This window comes from Sprattus sprattus, assembly GCF_963457725.1.
Source record: "Sprattus sprattus genome assembly, chromosome: 14".
Lineage (NCBI taxonomy): Eukaryota > Metazoa > Chordata > Actinopteri > Clupeiformes > Clupeidae > Sprattus > Sprattus sprattus.
In genome coordinates, this window is record NC_137912.1 from 13,360,611 (window position 1) to 13,382,937 (window position 22,327).

The 22,327-nt window shown below is 48.2% G+C and overlaps 1 protein-coding gene across 1 annotated transcript in view; it reads right to left on the reverse strand.

The window, feature by feature from the left end:
* Positions 1 to 22,327, reverse strand: part of grm8a (glutamate receptor, metabotropic 8a) — a gene marked incomplete at both ends in the record, with an annotated part of 132,345 nt that overhangs the window by 35,291 nt on the left and 74,727 nt on the right. Inside the window, 3 exons of the mRNA XM_080851033.1 lie at positions 11,620 to 11,757; positions 13,115 to 13,269; positions 14,826 to 14,961. Of these exons, the coding sequence (XP_080707159.1) occupies positions 11,620 to 11,757; positions 13,115 to 13,269; positions 14,826 to 14,961 (429 nt within the window). The remainder of the gene's footprint in view (positions 1 to 11,619; positions 11,758 to 13,114; positions 13,270 to 14,825; positions 14,962 to 22,327) is intronic.

Consider the following 22,327-nt stretch of genomic DNA (forward strand, 5'->3'; position numbering starts at 1 on the left):
CATACAGTCTCTCTGTGTTTATTATGGCGCTCGGCCTGTGAAGTTATTCCTTCAATTAGTTCCCCGCTCCTTGGCTGAATAAACGAACTAAAGCAGCATCTCCTGGCACCGGCGGCTCACTCACGCACGACTCTAATTTATGGCGCAATCTGCCAAAACAGAAAATGGCTGATCAATAGCTCAGACTTGCAAATGAGGAGACAAGACTGCCAACGTATATACGTGCAGTGACAAGATGACTTTGGAAGCCATGCCTGGAATAATATCAATATTTTTCTATTTCATCTGTGTCATTTTTTCCTCTCTCACTGCCACTCCCTGGCTGTCTGTCGTAGACTGTCAATGTGCATTATGTATTTACTTTGTTGGGGGGGCTGGGGGGTTGGTGGGAAAATGAAGACAGCTTGGCAAGTGGTCCCCTTTTTTTTGCGATAAAGTTTAGTCATGAGAAGTGGGAGGGGGGGGGGGAAATGTCTTCAGACAATGCCCCCATGAATTACATTCCAGGCCTACCATTGTACAACTTCCTGAGGAGCCTTTTGAATGCTGCCTGCTGGACACACTTCCTGCGACGACCTGTCGTGCTGAAATTGCTCTGCGCCAACGGGGAGAGGGAGGAGAGGGGGAGGGGGGGCAAAAAAAAAAAAAAAAGCACACATCAAGAGGTGCTGGCATTCACTTGAAAGCTCCTGTCAAAAGTTTCACCTCTCTCTCTCTCTCTCTCTCTCTCTCTCTCTCTCTCTCTCTCTCTCTCTCTCTCTCTCACTCTCACTCTCACTCTGTCTCCCACACTGAGGCCTGCCAGACACCCACTGGGCGAGTCAAGGGGGGAGGCCAGCCTCGCTTCGCTTGGCCCAGCCGTGTTAATGCAAACCAAAGCACTAGTACTAAGCCGCTGGGAGAGAGGGCCAAAGTTTCTCCAACTCCAATGCGCTGCCCACAAACTCTCAAACACATCATGCTCTGTTGTATTCTTTCCCCCACCCACCACTACTCACTCAAGATTTTGTCAGTGGTTTCTGTCATTCCATAAAGTGATCGGGGAGAGTGGGAGAGGTGTCGTCAGCGGGAGAAGGCAGAAAGCGGACAAACAGGTGAGCGATGCCACCTGAGACGTGGCCTATTGTTCAAAATAAGACGGAGCATGAAATCGCATCAAGGGGTTAGCGCCAGCAGGGGTTAGCAGCTGCTGCCGCTGCTCCACTGTGAGCCCACCTGTGACTCCGACACCAATCTAACAGGTCTGATCCCGCTGACACCGGCAAACAGCCCGGGGCGTCATCCCGCCGAGAGGACAGGTAGGGAGAGAACAAAAAACAGATGGCTATGCCCACCTCTGCACACACACACACACACACACACACACAAACAAACACACATATGCACATCAATGTGCTCACAAACCCTGATGCAACCACAATTACATTTTCCCCACCCACTCAGTGTACATGCCTACACAAGCGCCACCAATTTGCCCACATAACCCCCCCCCCCCACACACACACACACACACACACACACTGCCAGTGTGCTGTTGCAAGCATCAGCATGAGACCCAATATGTGACAGCCGCCTTTTTAATTAAGGTTGGTTCCAGGTAATGGGTTATTATAATGCACGCCTTGCCAAATAGAATGGCCGGTCACCTGGATTAAATGGGTTTCCCTCTCTCATTCTTTCCCTGCCTTTCTCTCACTCTCCCTCTCTTATTATTCCCCTTCCTCTCTCTCCCTCTCTCATTCTTTCGCTTCCTCTCTCTCCCTCTCCCTTTCTCTCATTCTTTCGCTGCCTCTCTCTCTCGCTCTCTCTGTCCTGTATTCCCTGTAACAATTTCCTTTTTTGTATTTTCTTTAATTTTCCTCCTCTCTGTGTCTCTCTGTGAAGAGTGCTTTTGAGGGAGGAGAGGTGCGTAGTCTGTGACTGAACGAGCAGCCAGCCCTGCTCCCGTGAGCTCCTTTCAGTGGTGGTGTGAACCGTGGATCTGGCTGATGGCGGAAGGTTTTTAGGCCTGTCCTTATATGCTCTTAGAAAGAGCTGTCTGCCATAATGAGTGTATGCATACTGTATGCGTGTGTGTATGTGTGTGAGATAGTGTGTGTGTGTGTGTGGGGGGGGGGGGGGGGGGTGGCTCATCAGACATAATCAGCGCTGTGAAAGCTCCTCAAACAAGGAAGAGTAAAGGGCTAGTGAGACGAGAAATGAGATTTTCATTTCAGTCCCGCGCCCGTCATTCTCTCCCCAAAAATGCCAGACAAGTGTGTCAAGAGATGTCGGAGTCACCTGCACAGCTATGGCACGCTGCCAGGCAGTAACCCGGTCTCAACTCTCAGAGGAAAACCCCCCTGAGTCAATCAAACAAACATGACATCCCTTGATATACTCTAAAGGAGGAAAGAACCCCAAGCAATGCCTATAGAGTGCCAATCCATACTGCACTTTCCTGTTCGATATTTCCTGTTAGCCTGCCTATGACCAGAGATGCTAGGTTTTAATGATGGAGTCAGGAATATGGGATCAGGGGACGGGTCCGGTGTGGCCATTTCCATGCCTGTTGGTAAGAATAGCAGTCACAGTCAGATGGCTTAATAAGAATCGAAACAGGCCAAAGCTGGCCGGTAAAACTGTGTTACTGAAGTTTAAAGCTGTTTCTCTGAACTGAGACCAAATAAAAACGTCTGCTTTGCAACTTCTGAGTTTATCGGTTGATTAATGCAGCTCAGTTTTAATGCGCTTTGAGGGAGAGGCAATAATCAAGTCACTCTTATCAAATAAAAAACGATTTATTTTTTGTTGCCAGCCTTTGTAGTGAAGATACCACTGCTCCCGTTTTATCTGGGATGAGCTCAGACTCGAGCATCTCATCACTTTGGGAGCGTGATGATGACCTGCTATGGATTTCATCCCCTCGTGAAGATCATCAGAGGGCTAGGGAAAGAATCCAACCCCTGTCTCAGGCTCTAGACCCTCTGATGTGGGCTTTTAAGGCAACACTTTTCAGGAAATAAGAACTTTGTATGACAGGTTCATAGACAAAAGTTAACTGTTGTTCCCAATAGCCGCCCAGACTATTTAGCAGGTCGGTGTCCCAGGATGGACCACCCTCCAAAAATGTAATAAAAGCTTTTTTAGAAACACATTGCCAACTTTGTCACCAAAGACATCTGCTAACATGCTAGCAAGCTTTAATCAGTGCCAACTGTGCTGTTGTTGGTGTTTCTAATGTTTTTTTTGTTTTCTTTTAGACTTTGTAGTGGTTATCTACTTAGTTTTGGATCGGAGCTCCTGCTGCTCTACCGTAAAAATGTGACGCAATAGCTACTTCTCGAGACTTCCAATAAAACCTTGCTCCAGGGTCTCAGTAACACTTGCGGTCACAGTTGATTTGTGACTCAGCATTCACGTTGCAGGGATTAAATATTTACAACACACAGGCACATTATGCCAATGTGTAATTACACGTTTTTGTAATGGCCTACCTTTATGTGGAAACACTAGAGGGAGGAAGTTATTTTGTAAGTTTTCTTCTTTTATTTCGCCATCACTCCCTTCTTTTAAATTAAATGAAAATGGAAATGAGCTGAGGCATTTGCATGAAAGCACAGCATCACCTGGTCCCTGTGCCGAAGGCAAACATCCCTTGAGAAGCATGCATGTGTTCAGAGTTAATTTTGGTTCATCAACGCAAGAAAAGAGCGTCCCACTTTTGAAGAACATCAAAAGTGTCTGAGGAAGAACTTCTTGGGAATAAAAAAGATAAACTTTTGAAATATTTCTCAAAAGCTGATTAAAAAAACTCCTAAAAACTCCTAATTAATTTGCATATCCTTTTTTTTAGAAACTTCCATCTTTCAAGCATTCATCTTTTTGTTGGATGTCACTGTGAAAAACATGAAATTCTTTTACTGACAAAAGTGTTTAACTTGACAATACTGTCAATAGCAAAGAGATTCATTCATACTAAGTTTACCTCAACTTCTGTGGCTTCTGTTTTATCCTCTCCTGCCACGTAAAAAAAAAGACTTAAATAAAAAAAACACACACACCTCCTGTTAGTCGCCCTAACTCTGATGGGGGACCTCCCATTTTATTGCCTCTGTCAGAGCCGATTCCTATTTACAGCTACGGTGGATTGGTTTAAAGTGGTGTTTGGTAATCACTTGTGGCTTGAGCAAGGCAGTGATAAATTGGATCACCAGGGTTGAGCCTCCAGGGTGGGGGTGGGGGGGTAGTGGGGGAGAGAATTAAGCAATATAGCACGAGTGGGAGTGGGGTAGGTAAGGGATAATCCCACGGGTGGTGTTCGGCCGTAGCCACCGAGGCCGCCAGGCCGAGTGGCGTAGGCAACAACACCCGTGGGATTATCCCTTACCTACCCCACTCCCACGAGTGCTATATTGCTTTTATAAAACAATTCTACAGTCAACAAATTAACATTTCAACACGAAGTTATTGATTAAAAATAGTTTATTTCGCCATTGTTTCTCCGCAATAAAAAATAGTTCCATTGTCAACATCTTGGTTTGGAATTTTAAAAACTTTGAATTAACGGTTATCATCAATGCGAATGCTTCATCGCGGAGTGATTTATTTTTAGCTGTGAAAAGTCCCGTAACTGTAGGTATGTTGAAGAATAACCTATAGCATGGAACGTCTCTCGTCCAATCAGAAACAGCTAAATTACGCGCTAGAACCCAATTGTTTTATAAGGGGGGGTAATGCAGGTGGGGCAGCACATGTTTGTTTGTTTTTTTAAACCATGTATGACGTAGGAGGGTTCTGTTCCCATAGTGATGCTACACTAATGGTTGTACAGGTCTCTGACGTTCTGAGCAACTTGACCTTTGATGAGGATGTGCTGTTGCTCACAACTGGATGCACTTGAGAAGAAAGAAAGGAAATGAGAAAGCGGAGGAAAGGGGGAGTAAATGGAGGAAACTCTATCTAGCTCTTTCTAGCCATCCATTAGTGTATCTGAGGAAGCCAAGCTCTCTCTGACTCATACACATACACACTCACATCCACACGCACACACACACACACACATACACACACACACACACACACACACACACACATATAAAAAACATGCACATAAAAAGAGTTTGCCAGAAACATCGAAAAGCGGGGATAGACAACAAACGAAAAATAAATAAAAAGTCCTCAATTCACATATTCACTACAAAACCATCTTCACTCTGCAAGCCCCACTGCAAAATAATTGATTCCAACAGCAAAACATTTTTTTTCACTTCTCTTTTAGAAATTCCACCAGAGGGAGGTATGTGGTCAGCCACAGGCTGGCTTCCCTCTCTCTCTCTCTCCCCCACCCCCCACCCCCCTCCACCCCTACCTCAAAATGGACCTTTCAGCTCCAGGGCTCTGTGCAAGGCTGGAACCAGTCATGCGAAGTTGTCCCGTCAAATATTTATGGGGATTGTTTCACCCGCTGTCGCAGAACCTGAGCCCCTCTACAGTCTGCAGTGCGAGCGGGAGGTGAAGGTGTGTGTGTGTGTGTGTGTCGGGGGGGGGGGGGGGGGGGGGTATCACAAGCTCCCTGTCTGTCTGGGGCCGTGGAGAAGTCATTGGATTGTGTCGGCGCCACTGATTACTGGCTGCACGTTCCTGAAGCCCCGGCGTTGCATTGCTGAGCCCAGACTCCCCTGGTGTGGGCTAATAGCATGGCCCCTGCTCTCCTGCTCTCCTGCTCTCCTGCCTTGTTTGGTATGCGTTGGGCACCCTCACCTCTGGACGGGACTCTGATGAAAATGAATTGCCGTGACAATGCTTCCTGGAGCTCAGTGGATTTGCTGTGCTCTCTCTGACACACACACTAACACACAAAGAAACAAACAAACAAACACACACACACACACAAACACACACACACACAAATCAAACACACACACACACACACACACACACACACACTCTAACTCTAACTCTTGTTAAGAGTGCTGTAGTACTATGTCCTTGCCTAACTCCATTAATTTGGAGTGCGGGGAATCGCGACCCGGACATCATCAGCACGGAAAACAATCTGCTGCCGCCGCATCGATCTGCAGGCCGAGTGTCATAGTGACAGCGGAGCGTGGCGGGGGTGTAATTAAACCCATCTGAGCTCTTAAAGAGAATGCAGTTGGGGGGGTGCTCCTCTTCCCTCGTCCACCGCTATGGATTGTGGTAAATCGGACAGAGCCAATGTGGAAGTGATGAGGTGTAAACGCACAGGTTTCGCTCGCCTTCCTCCTGCCTTACACACTAACAAAGACAGAAAGAGAGATACCCAACCCCCCCGCCTCTCTCTTTCTCTCTCTCTCTCATTCGTTCTTTCTGTCTTTTACTCTCATGACAACATCGTCCCATCCTCCTCCTCATAAACTGAAGCTAATGACTGCCTCTCTCTGTAAAAGCCCCTGCTGAGTCTCCCGCTGACTCGTCTCCTGACTCACGTCTTCCTCTCCTCCAGTGCTGTACTGCCTCACAAGCTGCAGCAGCCACACTCACACTCACAACACCCCACTCTACAGCTTCTGACATCCTGACGTTACCTTGGCACGGTTTCCAAACGTGACATACCGGGGAGGGGGAGGGGGAGGGGGAGGGGGAGGGGGAACTGAAAGGCACACAGGTGAAGTGGAGTTCCTGACCCCTTCCCCAGGTGTCATCGCACCCCCTCTAATGCTCTGTCCAGTGGCAGGCTGCTCATTTTTGCGGCGGGTTGTCCGGCCGGATTATCGGTAAAGCGATCAGGCTCCTCCCGTGGAGCCCGTCCCGCTGGGTGCTGCTGTGGCTGTGGTGGCGGAGGCTGTGTGTGTGTGTGTGTGTGTGTGTGTGTGTGTGTGGTGGCTGAGGCTGCCTGAGGTGTGCACTGACACGGCATCGCTACGGTCAGCGCTCCCTCACATTCTTCCACTCCCACTGCATCAAGTGTGTCGTGCACCCCACCCCCCCCCCCCCTCCCCCCACACACTCACAGTCACACATGCACACATACACTCACTCACTCACACACACACACCTGACACACACACACACACCCACTCACTCACACACATACAAACAGTGGAGAGTGGACTCCGAACTGCAAGGCTCCTGACAGACGTGCCATTAAAAGTGACAGACAGTGAGGTGCTAAGATGGAGAGAGGGAGGAGAGGATGACACATAAAGGAATTGGGATGTGGTGGTGTGTTTTCCCCCCTCTCTCTCTCTCTCTCTCTCTCTCTCTTTATTTCCACCTGAGTTGGCTGCTGGTGTGTTTACTTGTACGCTGGTCCCGGAGACTTTCCTCCAACTCCACAGAGCCGCAGAGGGATTCAGTGTGGTCACTATGCCAAAAGGGAGGAGAAAGCAGATTCTGTGTGTGTGTGTGTGTGTGTGTGTGTGTGTCTGTTTGTGTGTTTATGTCACACTCAGTTTAAGTGACATTCCCAGCTTCTAAAAACAGACGAACAGTCAACAGTCACATACACACACCAACACATGAAAAAATATTGTGGCAGAAAATAAACACATTACCCAGGAATGAAAAAAGACTCTCTCTCACACTCTAACACACACACACACACACACACACACACACACACACACACTCACACACACGCACACGCACACACACACGCACACACACACACACACACACACACACACACACACACACACACACACACACACACACACACACGCACACACACACACACTCACACACACACACACACACACACTAACTAACTCACATCTAGTTATCTCGCCTGAACCCACACACAAAGCATCACAGCATGTCTAAGGGCGCTGCTGCTGATTCAGCCGGTTGTTTCCGTGAGTGCGGCCGCTCCGCACACAGGGTGGCAGGTGCTGAGAGAGATGCCAGTTCCTTGCTAACCTTGTTTTGTGCCGCCGAAAAATGCCTTCACAGCCCTGACCACGAGATCTACACAGAGCCGCCAGGGCCTTTCCCTGCCCAGTAACACATAGCAGTCGAAGGCAGGTGTGATAACAGCAGGAAAGGAAGGAAAGAAAGCCCATGTATTTTACTGGCTCTTTAGCAAGTCTAGCAACTCAAAATGGTGGGTCTTAGGCTTCTGCAGTGATAAAGTCTTACTGGAAATCTTTCTTATTTTGTTATTCCCTCTCCAAACTGACTGAAGAAAATCAGACCCACCTCTCCCACCCAATTATTCTCCCACCCAGGTGCCCCATCCCCCAGAACCCCCTCGTCGACGTCCTTTCAGAAAGGAACTGCAGTCGTGCTGAAATGATTGCTCGCAAATAAAGACGGCGGCTGATTTGATCTCTGTTAGTGCCACATGACGGTGTTCGATACAATCCGGTCTCATTACGTGAACATTGTGTGTGGGTTTGCACGTGTGTGTGTGTGTGTGTGTGTTTGGCATAGCAGCATGCGACACATTGGTTGACACCCAAGGGCATGCTGCTTTCTCCATCAGCCCCGGCCCTGTGTGATGATTGGTCCCTTGTGCTTGTCAGTTGGCGTGGCGTGCAGGAGGTTTTTTGGTGCCTCGTCAGGGTCTGCCTCTGTGGTGAATGTGGCAGTGCTCCTGTGTCACTTGGGCCCGATGTGATGCCAGGAAGTAAGTGGCGTAAAGGGGTGGAGGAATCTGTGTGTGTGATTGTGAGAAGGAAGGGTAGGGGGGTAATCAGTGCCTTGTGTCGTGCTGCTGAAAGAGCTTTCTTGTAAAAATGTGTGTGTGTGTGTGTGTGTGTGTGTGTGTGTGTGTGTGTGTGGCAGGGGTAGAGAGTGGAGTGAGAAGAGGCCAGGCGCACAGCGGTGGCGTAATTATTCTCATTACGTCAAGCGTGCCCTGTCACAGCCATGACAGTCCCCATCTGATGAAGGGGGAAGAGGAAAACCCCACTCCCCGAGACCCCCCCCCCCCCAACACACACAAACACACACACACACACAAACTCACACCCACACGCTCACACACTCACACACACACACATACACACACGAATATGGCCGTCTGTCTCCCCACTGGTCTCACTCAGTATTCATCTTCTCACTTTTCTTCCCCTCAGCAGTTGGGGAAGGGAAAAAGGGCGACACTGCAGCGGCCACAGTCTCACAGTTAGGGCTTATTTTCTGAGCTGCATAACAATAGCATCTTTCAGCATTTCCCAGTGTATGTGAGTGTGGCTGTGTTTGTGTGTTCAAAACCCACAAAAAACACTCATGTAAGTGCTTCCCCAAAGCGCGAAACAACATGCAGATCCATAAACATTAAGAATATGGTGCTCCTGTTGCCCTGAGGGAATTCTGGGGCTTAAAGTAGTTCAGCACAATGCCTTTTATTCTCTCCCCCTCTCCCTCTCTCATCTTCTCTTGTACCCTTGTACAAATTATCACAGGAGAAATGAAATAAAGCTGTCGGCCCGCTGGCTGATCGCCGTCATCCAATGAGTTTTTTTTTCGTTGCGAAAGTGAGCTCAATCCACGTGGTGCCCTTGGCGGCCCAAATCAGATTCGGAGAACAACAGTGCAGTCGGAGAGCCCCTGGCTTCCTTCATAAGATAGAGCACTTGTCATAAAAATGAAAAATTGTATTGCATGTGTGTATATGTGCGTGTAAGTGTGTGTGCGTGTGTGTGTGTGTGGGGGGGGGGGGTGTCAAAGAGCGACAGAGACAGTGTGTGTGAGAGTCTGTTTATTCATATCTCCAAGAGAAAGTTTTCGCAAATTGCACTCTGTCTAACTGCTATTCCATACCATACATAATGTATAAGCTGTAAGAGCACTTGCCTCTTCATAATATCACATTTTCCACTTACCCACTATCATGCCGTCTGGAACAAAAATACACAAACACACAAACAAACACGCAAACACGCAAACACACAAACACACGCAGCTTTAAATCTGTACCATCCTCAACACATTTCCTCTGTCCTTGTCACCACGGCTACAAGTCACAGAAGCTGCATCTCTCCCTGAAGCTTCCCAATGCAAAGTCAACGAGTTTTCAATGCTGAAGTCTATGGCACGCGTGTCTTCAGCGCACTGGCACAAACATACCACAATGGCCATTCTGCTGGTAACATCCCCTCAGGCAGGCCGTAACGCCTCCGTATAGGGCAGCTATGCCACTACGGCTCCACTGAAGCCAACATATCAGTGGCAGAGGTCGCTCGTTTGTCCCTGTCCGCTTTGTTCCTGGAAAACTAACATGGCAGCGAGCTGACTGCTCCGCAGTCTTTTGTTTGACCTCCTCTCTGTTTCCCTCTGGTAAACAGCCCGACATTTCGGTCTTGTTTCACCAAACGGGCTCAGCTCAGCTGGCTGCAGTGTGGCTCAGGTAGATAAGATCCTTTTTTTCCTCTCCTCGCTGTTCTCGCTGTGTGTCACACACTGCCGGAGGGAAATGCTCACACACACACAAACACACACAAACACACACACACTCAGACATAGCCACACATGCACTCTCTCCGCACATTCTTCTCTCTCTCTAGCTCTCTCTCTCTCTCTCTTTTTTAAGGCTTTCTCTCTGATTCTATGTCTGCCTTCCTTATTCCTTCTCTCTGTATTCCTCCTTTGAGTGCATCATAGTCTCTTTCATTCTCCTTCTCCTCCCCCTCTTCCCCCCCTCCCTCCCTCCCTCTAACTATTTCACTCTCTTGTCTCTGTCTGTTTCTCCAAATCTCCTCTTCACTCTAACTCACACTCTCTCTCTGTCTGTCCTCTCTTCTCCTCTGTTCCCTAGCTCCCAAATTAGCTCCCTGACTCACTGCCTCCTGCTCCCCGGCCGGCTGTCTGTCTGTCTGGGGCATGTGCCTTCCGCCCATGAGAGCGGCGCTCTGTGGTCCAGGGCCACTGCATGAGCTTTGCTTGCACCCACAGACATCTCCTGCCCCCAGGGCATAGCATGATGACGAACGAGAGGAGGATGGAGAGAACAGAGCAGGTGAGAGCCCGAGACATGCTGATAGACAGGAAAAACAGGAGGAACAGTAAAATGAGAGAAAGGGAGAGAGATGATGGAAGAATATGGCTGGGCATAGCAATGACAACTATCATTTCTCTCATCATTTTTTTCGTTCAAATCTCTCGTCCGCTTGCCCTGTCTCTCTCTCCTCTCGTGCATTTCGGGGGACCTTTAGGAGGAGTTTGAATGTGGTGCGGTGCCGGCACGCGGCGAGGTGTGATGGAATCAGACACTGGAAAGAGTCCAAATGTCGTCTGGGCATGGACTAAGGGCTGTGCGCGCGTCGCCATCGTTTGCTGAGACAACTCATGCGAGAAAGGTTCTTCACTAACGCCAGACTGCCTACAAACTGCTGTCACCGCTAAAAAAACACACACACACACACACACAGACCACCCTCCCCTCCTCCCCCTGTTCATCTTCCATTCTTTGCTTTTCTTTTATCATTCTCTTTATTAAACAAAAAAGGAGAAAAGGGAACCTTTTCCACCTCTGCGGTCTTTGTGCCTTTGTGCGTGAGAGTGTAGTGTGGTGTGTGAATTATGGATGACCAGGGCCATCTCTCCACAGTTCAGACAGGGTACAATCACAGCTCTCTCTCTGGCTCTCTGTATCTCGTCTCTCTCTCTCTCTCTCTCTCTCTCTCTCTCTCTCTCTCTCTCGCTCCACTCTACCTGTGCACTTCTTGGGGCTTCCAGGTCGCTTGCCGTGCATGCCCAGCTTGCAGTTGAAGTTCTCCTCCCAGAACTCGGCGAACCACACGTTCCTCCTGTTGTTGGACAGAGAGCGGCTCTTGAAGTAGCGATCGAAAGCTGGAGGAGGACCAGGGGATAGGTTGAGGGGTGCAAAAGAGTGAGAGGAGAGGAGAGAGAGAGGGAGGGAAAAAAAGAAGAGAGGAGAGGAGAGAAAAGCGAAAAGCATTGGCCATGAGTTCACGCCATCCCTCCTACTCACAGCAAGAACAAAAGAAAAACAGGGGAAAAAAGAACACTCATAGTTCATGCAGTCTATATACCAAACTGAACCTCCCCTAAGGATACAATTATCTACTGTGTCCTGTCAAAAGGCGTGCTAATTGAGGACATATTCCCGAGATGAACCACAAGAGTGTGTGTGTGTGTGTGTATGTGTGTGTGTGTGTGTGTGTGTGTGTGTGTGTGTGTGTGTGTGTGTGTGTGTGTGTGTGTGTGTGTGTGTGAGTGTGTGTGTGTGTGTGGGCGTCTGATCATTGTCTGAGCTTGACTTTGTGTCTGACTCATTATGGCCCCAAACACTAAGTCTACTACAGTAGCTGCACACAACTACTACACAGCCACCCATAACCCACAGCTCAGCGGGAGTGTGGGAGATATCAGCACCCTTCCTGATCTGGGTTCTAAGTCTGGGTGGAAAGGGCAGAGCCGCACAGGGAGCGGTCGTGCTCTCCAAGAATACCAATAAGAGGAGCCTTTAAAAGACATCTCTCACGCTCACACACTCTCTTTAACTCTCTCTCTTTCTCCCTCTCACTCTCTCACTCTCTCCCCTTTAAAAGACCTCTCTAGTGCTCACACACTCTCTTTCACTCTCTCTCCTTCTCCCACTCTCTCTCTCACTGTCCCCCCTATCTTTCACTCTATCTCTTTCTCCCTCTCACTCTCACACTCTCCCATCTTTAAAAGACCTCTATCGTGCTCACAGTCTCTTTCACTCTCTCTCTTCCTCCCTCTCTCTCACTCTCCCCCTTTAAAAGACCTCTCTCCACTCACAAACTGTCTTTCACTCTCTCTCTTCCTCCCTCTCTCTCTCTCTCACTCTCCCCCTTTAAAAGACCTCTCTCCACTCACAAACTCTCTTTCACTCTCTCTCTTCCTCCCTCTCTCTCTCTCTCACTCTCCCCCTTTAAAAGAACTCTCTCCACTCACAAACTGTCTTTCACTCTCTCTCTTTCTCCCTCTCTTTCACTCTCCACCCTTTAAAGTAAACGACCTCTCTCGTGCTCATACACTGTCTTCCACTCTCTCTCTTTCTCATTCTCTCTCTCTCCCCTGGAGTAGAAGGTCTTTTCCAGTCGTGCGATAACAGGTATCAGGGAGCGAACACCCAAGAGAGCATGAAGGTGACATCTTCTTCCCCCTAACCCCCGACCCCTTCCTTTCCCTTCCCAGGGTGCTCTGGGAGGCCTCTCACCGTCAACGGAGGCGCGCTTTGGCAAGATGGTGATGGCGCCCTCAGCCACCTCCTCCTGGCCCACCACTGGAGAGATTTTAGAGCCCCAGCTGTCCGAGCCCACCCACAGGAAGTGACCCGTGTGATTCCTTCGCCTGGCGGCATCCAGGACCCGTCTGTGTGGAGGAGAGGAAAAAAGGAGTGAAGACGAGTCGATGAAAGAAAGAAAGAAAATAGAAAGAAAGGAAAAACAAATGAATAGAAAATTAATTATTCATCATTTCACTGCTACAGCTGTCACAACATCTCCACCCAGTGAATGCATATAAGAGACTGCACTGATTTATTCAAGGCATGTCAAATAACAAGCTAATATTTATTTTTTACCACCTCTATTATCACTTGGTAGCATGAGCTGGAAGTCAAGACCAGACGGCTCCTTCAAGTTTTTAAGGAGCAACACATCAGTTGTGTTTTTACACTGGTGAGTTGGTCTCTACTTTCTTCAAACTACTTTTCTTTATTCATTCAAACTACTCATCGTGCGGTAAAGACAAAATAAGTAGCCATGCAACACATTTATTAACTGATTCAGTGCATAATATGCTCCATGGGAAAATAGCCAATATGCTTAGCTCTGTGCTCTACTACCCACAAATCCATAGGGTCTGTTAAGGATGTGGACCGTTATAGGCTATATTTAATGGTGCCCAGAAATGTCCTCAAGAAAGCACATTGCTGCATCCCATATCCACATCCACCATGGTCACACTTTCAACCTTCCATTAAATCCAGCAGCAGAGCCCTTGGTGCCTTGGTGGGACCCCCCCACCCATCCCCCCCACCCATCCCCCCCTCTCTGTGCACCGTTCCCAACCCGGCCTGCACCAGAGCTGATCAGAGCTGGTCCTCGGGGGCCAGCTTACGTAAGAGGCTCAGGCAAAGCTCTGTGGGCCCAATCAGACCTGCACTCACTGAGCTGAGCAGGACGTGGAAATGGGAGCATCCCCTCCCTACAGGCGCAGGAAGCCTTGCTTTACTTCAACCTCCATCCGCTGCTCCGTATTTTTCTTCTTCCCCTTTTTTCCTCTTTTTCTCTAACCCCACCCCCCCCCACACACCCTCGTCTTTCTGTCGCTGTTTTTATGTGGTAGAGGCACAGCGTGCATTGTGTTCATCTACGGTAAGTGAGAGGGGCCATTATTGCTGAGAGGAAATGCTTAAGTAAAGGGAAGACACTGTTAGGGAGAGTCGCAGGCTTAATGGACACACAACTACTTCTGTCTCAGTGGCTCCTTTAAATCTCTCTCTTTTATCTCATCCTCTCATTACCATTCTCTTCCTCGCACGTTCTCCTCCCTTCCTCATCCTCAGTCTGTCTGGCTTGGTCTCTCGATTGCTCACTGTCTGTAGTCGATCGAATAGCTCTTGCTTTCTCTCTGTTTTGTGTTCCCTGTGACATCCCTTTCTTTCTCTCTCTCTCTCTCAGTCTCCCTCCCTGTCTTGTTTTTTTCCCTCCCTGTTGCATCTTTTCTAACGATCCCTCTTTTTTTCTGTGCACCTGCTTATTTCTTCTCCTTCCCCTGACACCCCCCCCCCCCCCCCCCCCCTCTCTGTTTCTTTGCTATCTCTCATCCCCCCCACCCCTCCCATTTGGAATCATTCCTGTGGGTAATCAACCCACTGATGGCTCTGACAGAGGTTTCAGAGGTCACGTCTTGGGAGGCCTCACCTGATGTCATCCTCATTTGCAAACATAATGACGGCCCGGGCATTGGGGGTTTCCATCAGCCTGTCGATTATCTTGAAAAACTCCCCGGACTTCGGCTCGCGGGGGATCTTCAGCGACTGTGCGATGCACACACCACCTGAGAAAGAGGGAGAGAGAGAGAGAGATATAGAGAGAGAGAGAGGAAGAAGAGAGAGAGAGAGAAAAATAATGTGACCACAACTTCAAACACATTGTGCATTTCCACAAAGAATTATAGATGAAGTGCTCTTTTCTGATTGCTGAACACAAAGGAGTCCCCCCCTCGGATGTTAATGCGGAGAAACAACGTAAAGAGGATATGACGGGCCATATTGGCGGGGACAAAACGCTCCATCATATAACACCAGCCATAATACCCCTTCATCATCCTCTGTGAGCTCCATTATGCCATTAGCGGCTCAAATGGGAGTGAGTGATGGGCTCGCCCTCCCTCAAACACAATCCGTTACAGTTCATTTAATGAGCATCTGGGCCGTCTTCAGCTCCTTCTATTACTGTACTTAATCAGAGCAATGCTCTCTTGCAAGCGCTATGTCCTCAAGACAAATAGTAATTATCCTAAATGGATACCCCTTCAGGAGTCATCCGCAGTCTGCTGTGACCCGCCCTCTGACATCCCTCAGTGCTGTATGCTTCCTTCTGGTACCAACTGTGTGATTATGTGATTGCATTGTTGGGTACACAGTGGCTTTCCTGGGTGGCACCATTGATAATCATTGTATTGTAGGCACAGGGGTGGCACCATTGATAATCATTGTATTGTAGGCGTCACCAAGCAGAGATGAATTAGGGGAGTATGGCGGTGCATACATCCGTCTCAAACAGCTTACTTATCACGCTGCAGAAGTCAGTTGGCTTGAAGCGGGCGCTCCATGCATTGAGTCGCAAGGGCTGTGGGCATGTCCATCAAACTGCCATATAAACTGAGGCAAGAAAGGAGAAGCTGAGAGCGACATTTGTTTTGTTTTTAAACAGACACACAAGGCTGCAGTAAGGGTCTCCCACTCACTGTTGACAAATTCGGTCTTTGTTTCCCCAAAAGCATATACAAATTCAGCCTTTCATGTTTCAGGAAAAGCAAGCCTATCAAAGAAGAAGAATTAGCATGCAAGGCTTTGGTGCTTTTCAAAGCAGAGCATCACGTTTTCTCCTCAGCAGTCTCTCCTTCGTCCCTCATTCTCTTCTTTTGAGGTAGTGGGTGGGAGAGAGGGGTTACAGTGGTGAAATTGGCCACGTTTAACAGGTCTCGTTATCAACAATTTCTGTTGTAACCCTCACACGTGGGTGTCTGCACAGACATCGGCACTGCAGCATTTCGAGGCGGGCTCTGCGTGAGCCTGTGCTGTTGTGTGAAAAGGGGGACGGTTTGGGGGAAACAGTGTCACCTGGTGGCTGCTGCAGCATGCTGAGGCCTCTTCACTGCATTCTCAGATTCTCAGCTCCAAAACACTCTCAACCATCTCTAGCAGATTACAGAGATTAAACTCAAGAAGTCTAAAAAGCCCCTTTCAAAACCTGGGATTTTAATGTGTCTGTGTGTTTGTGTGTGGAGGGGTGTGTGGGGTGGGCTTGTGCACAGGGTAGGTAGAATAGTTAGAATATTTCCAGATTCTCTGGAGACAGCATCCGATGAGTCACCATCTCCTACCATGACTTGCCTGTGCGTAAGAGGCAGGGGACCTCAGGTCACCACCAAATCCAGCTGCATTTGCATTGGAATTAAGTGGCCCGACAGACGGCGGTGATAATTGAATGGTTCCCACCGAAACAGCGACAGGGAGCCGTGCACTCTCCATTAATCTTTAATGATTTGATTATCAGAGCTTTATGAAACGTAACTTATCTAATCAGACCTAACCTCGCTTGCCCACTCAGACATATGGAGAGACTGATGGGGGGGATCATTTATCTCTAGTGGTCCAGATATGAAATGGTTGCAATTACATTTTCTCTCTATTTCTCCTCCCCTCTCTCCTTCCCTCCCTCCTCCCACTCCAAGAGTTTTTTCTCAGAAATGTACTAATTCGCTCTCTGATCCAATTTAAAATAGATTGACTGATTAACTAATTGATTGACTGAATAATTGATTTAGTCTATCTATTTATGTAAATGATTTAGTTAGTTAGTTACCTAGTTATTGAGTTAGTCAACCATCAATCCTTTGAACTTAATTTTATGCATATGCTCCCCTACTAATTCACTCACTGATTAAAGTGACACATCATGACTAATTAAAAAAAGAGATTGATTGATTGATTAATTCATTGATTGACTGAATGACTGAGTTAGTATTGCAATTGTCTTTCTATGTTGTTAGTCGATATGGTACTTGGTACTTGGAATTAAATTATTTCAACTTCATTCCATCCATATGCTCCTCCGGCCTGCCTCCCTCTTCAGCTGGTGGTTTCATGGCTCGAACCCCAGCCACTGCGCTCCCACGCATGCCCCCTTATGATCTCCAGAGGCTCTGGGTAAAGACTGATAGGCTCTGTGAAGGTGATGGGGGGGGGAACAGACTCGCTGTGGAGCGTACAGTAAAAGCACTCTAATCAAGCTCATGTTTAATGCAGTTTCTCTTGTTTTCGCTCTTTGTCTCTCCCTTTCTCTCTCTCTCCCTCCTCCGGTGTTTCATTCCACACAGGCATAGATGCATGATTAAGCAGCAAGGCTTCAGCATGCAGCAAAAAAAAGCACGGTACTCGGAAAAGCTGCGCCATTATTGCAGCAGGTTATTATATCCATCCATTATGCTGCAGATGTTCGCCTTGCCTCGTCTCTCTCTTTTTTCCTTCCTCCACCAACTCCCCCCCTGAAGTGTTCTCTGCTTACTCTGTGTGTGTGTGTGTGTGTGTGTGTGTGTATGGGGGGTGATTATGAGGGCAAACAAAAAGAAAGTATTAATCTAAACACAGGGAGAGAAGGCGCCAGCTGGGTGTTGCCCCCCCCCATACAATCCACTTCAGTCTCAAGGTGCGGGTGTATTGACGTAGAGGCCCCCACCTGCTGGGGCAAGGGATGATTTCAAATAAGTCCCTGTACTTAGCATGCATAAGCAGTGCAATTTCCAATGAAAATCTGCAAGTGTGTATATATATAGACTATAAGGATTTAGTATGCCTATAGAGAAGAGGAGAGACAGAGCATGAGTAAGTCAATGAGAGAGTGAGAGAGAGAAGGAGAGAGAGAGAGAGAGAGAGAGAGAGAGAGAGAGTGAGAGAGAGAGAGAGAGATGGTCCACTGCAATTGATTTGAAGCCTTCCGCAGTGATGCCCCATGCAGTCGCCTTAAGGTTTATCTCCTTCGGCAAAATCACATCACCACATGCAGCAAGGATCCTGTATGCCACAAGCGTTTTTCGGACTACTGACACAGTGGTGAATGTGTGTGTGTGTGTGTGTGTGTGTGTGTGTGTGTGTGTGTTTTTCTCACACCGTGACACACATCATCAAATGTGCGGCCACAGTGTTTATCCAAAAACACACGCCCACACACATGGGCACAGGCACGTGGTGACAAACACACTCGCACAACCGCATGCTAAAGCGTGTACAATGGGAGCGTAAAATCGTGCTCGTGTCCTCCTACACACAGCACAAATGGCACCCTTTCCCTGGAAACATTCACTGGCACACTCTATAGACATCGGAGACAAATAGGCAATGGCAGGCTTCCAAAGTGGGGATTACTTCTAGCCCTGGCTCTAGCCTAAAGTTTGCAATCAGAAATCTCAATTTCAAATAAATGACCAAAAAATGGCTTAAGACTGTGCCAGCGAGACAGACCCAAACTGAAGTCTTTCTGTCTGCATTTTAGTGCCACAAAGTGATACCTTGTTTATATGAAACCACTCAGACCTGCTGAAAATCATTCAGAAGAGTTTATCTATGGTTTATCCGTGCTACAATTCAAAGCGTGGTGTGAAGCAACGGCCCTTGAAGCGGTGGCTAGTTTACGCCTCGAAACACAGCCACGGTACATGGGCTCTTTCATTACAGCCTACCAGTGAAGGCTAATTGGTGTGGAGGGCCTGCTTTTTGCCTTGTTTAAGCGCAACTACACACAACAAATGGCACTTGACGATGTTGGAAAGTGACTCTCAAGATCACCACATCGACAGTGAAAGTAAGGGCCAATTTTTGGGCTGAGGTCAGCGGTTTCTCCGGAGCGCAGGGCTTTTCAGGCAGGCGGCCCGCAGTTCCACCGCTGGCAAGAGACCAAGAGCGAGACACCTCATGGAGGCACAGTGGCTGAGTCAAGGGCTGACTGACCTTCGATCTACGCAAGATGTCATCGATAGGCCACATCTTGGAGGCCAATAAACGAGACCTGGCTATCGGGAGACGGAGAGGCATTTGAAATCAGGTCACGGAAGCCGAGCTGAAGGTCACAACGGCTTGTTGAAAGGGAAAGCTCTTCACATCACCACTGCCGCGTCCCGTGCGCCTTTTCTTTACGGCTGATGGATTTATCCTCGAGAGAATCTTTGGGGGGGGGGGGGGGGGGATATCAATTTTTTTCTTTTTCTTGTATATTTTCCCTTCTCTCTGTTCAATCTTAGCTGGAGATTTGGACAAATTCCCTCTCACTCCCTCAAGCCATCATAAACCAGCTCTCTCGTGCTCAGGCATCACATTACCTGTGAAAAATGCAAATCAACCCTCCCTACCGAGGCACCATCGACTTGACGCTGAGGGTAGGTTGAATGAAATCGCGTGGGGATCTCTCTCTCCCACTCTCAGCCTCCCTTTCTGTTTCAGTGGCAGCTCAGTCTGCGGGAGCGTTACGGGAACCCTGCAGGGTCAGCGTGGAACAAAGGTAATCACTAGCGACCAACGGAAATGACAGTGTTTGAACAATGCAGCCTGCGAGCCATGTATGATTAGTGTTTATGTCAGTGGGCGCACGGAGAGAAGAAGAAAAAAACGGAGGCAGTCAGGTGTGCGGAGACGTGGGTGGAAAAGAACAACGCGAGCACAAAAGGCATTAAATCAGGAAATCTTCTCATTACCCTTCTCCTCTTGTTCAGGGCAGGGAGAGATAGAGCTGCTCCACATCTGAAATGCCACCCATCTTAGGGGCAGGGAATGGTCTTAGTGAGATGACAAAAGGCACTGAAACAGGTCTGTGATTCCATGACATAGACTATGATTCGGGCCAAAGGGATGATGTGAACAGAATTAGACAACACGTTCTACCTACAGAATCCCCCCACCCCCCACCCCATACTTCTGCAGAAACATCTCCTGCAGAACCACCATTTTACTGATGCAGCAAAGATCCAGCACACCGAACAATCTGGAAGCCACTAAGATGGAATGCTGCTGTGCACACAATGAAATACAATAAGCATCTCCCACAGCCTGGTCCCAGTATGCTTCCAAATGTAATTCATCTCCATTTAAAAGCCTCTTCTGAAGAATCCCCATATCGCCGAGCACAGCCTAACACGCACATATGGAAAACGGCGACATGTGAGCCAGATAAAATCACTACAGTTACTCCAAGCCCGCACAACGCGATGGCAGTCAAGGATTCACCCATCAAATTATTACAGATGGCGCAATTATTCTCCCCATCCTCATGTGGATGTTTACCCCTGCCTAGCATGACTGATGCATTCCACTTAACATGCCTAGTAGAACCATAGGCCCTTCACATATGTTCCCATATGCCCACGCCAACACTGTTTCGTTTTAAAATCGTCTTTGTGACCTAGTGCGTTCAGTCTTGGCACAAAATAAGACAAAGCCGAGCGAGGGTTGAAGGACGGAAGAGGCACCACTTAGATATGGGGATCAGGTAATTCCCCCCCGCCCCCTGCCCAATGAAAACGCCGGAGGAGGCAAACTTAGCATGTGGCGCTATACGGAGCCTCTCAACAAGGTCGGCGGGGAGTCAGTCACGTCTCGGAGCGACCACATGCTGAGGACTATCTGCTGCTTCAGCACTCTGCTTCCTGGTTTGAATAAAAAGCGACTGGACACCTGTTAGTCTCGTGTAACAAAGGTGGACACGGCCAACTGCGATCGGGGGCACAATGTCACTACGAAACACACTGCTGGAACAAAGCCAGCGTGAGCTGACATCTAGGAAATATGGAGCAAGTATGAGACAGACGGAGTGGACATGGACAGATTTACCACCGAACTGCCGTGTACAAACACACAGTATACACTCCCTGTTACACACATACACATGCACTTGAACTTGCACATCTATACACTCACATGGATTTTCACAGCCTTAAAAGCACAGTGTGTTGAGGCCAGGCACGACTCCCCACTGGGGATGTGGGATCTGGAGGGAGACAATCAGCAGCTCCATCACTTTCTCTCTATCCTCAGCAGCTCCATCACTTTCTCTCTATCCTCAGCAGCTCCATCTCTTTTCTCTCTCCTCAGCAGCTCAATCTCTTTCTCTCTCTCCACACCAGCTCCATCTCTTTCTCTCTTTCCTCAGCAGCTCTTTCTCTTTCTCACTCTCCTCAGCAGCTCTTTCTCTCTCTCCTCACCAGCTCTATATCTCTCTCTCTCTCCTCAGCAGCTCTTTCTCTTTCTCTCTCTTCTCACCATCTCTATCTCTCTTTCTCTCTCCCCTCCAGCTCTTTCTCTTTCTCTCTATCCTCAGCAGCTCTTTCTCTCTCTCCTCACCAGCTCTCTCTCTTTCTCTCCTCACCAGCTCTATCTCTTTCTCTCTCTCCTCACCAGCCCCATCTCTTTCTCTCTCTCCTCACCAGCTCTATCTCTTTCTTTCTCTCCTCAGTACTGCCCTACAAAGCAAAAAGGCAGTAACTGCATTTTTTGGCGAAAATGAGTTATTGTGTTTTTTGTAACATTCAAAGCATTCTTTGTCATGTAACAAAACATCTCATCTCAAATGTATGTCGTTTTGGAGAAAATTGTTGGGTGTTTGTACAGTAACTACAAAAACTGCTAGTAAAGCAAAGCAAAAAGGCAGTAAACGCCACTACTGTATTAAGTTACTGCCTTCTTACTTGGTATGGAACCTTCGGAAGTAGGAGTAATACAAAGTAATACAGAGCAAAAATACAGTAACTGTAAAAAGGGGGTAAAATACAAAAAATAATAAAATTACTAATATCTGAAAATAATAAGGTTATATGGCGTTACAATACTGCCTCATGTCCAATAATCTACCTACAACTACTTGGGCTGGACAACAAGATAACTTTAAGGTCATTTTTCTCAGTTTAGTGCTCTGTGCAGTTACTGCCTTTTTGCTTTGTAGGGCAGAGTAGCTCTCTCTCTCTCTTTCTCTCTCTCCTCAGCAGCTCAATCTCTCTGTCTCTCTCTCCTCAGCAGCACTGTCCTGTAGGGCCCACATCATGGAGCCTCTCATCTAATGGCTGTGACACAGGCGCCCAGGGGGGGGACGTCATTTTTTATCACGGCGCCACTGACAGCGGCAACGGCCGAGGCAGGGGTCAGGACCGCAAAGGT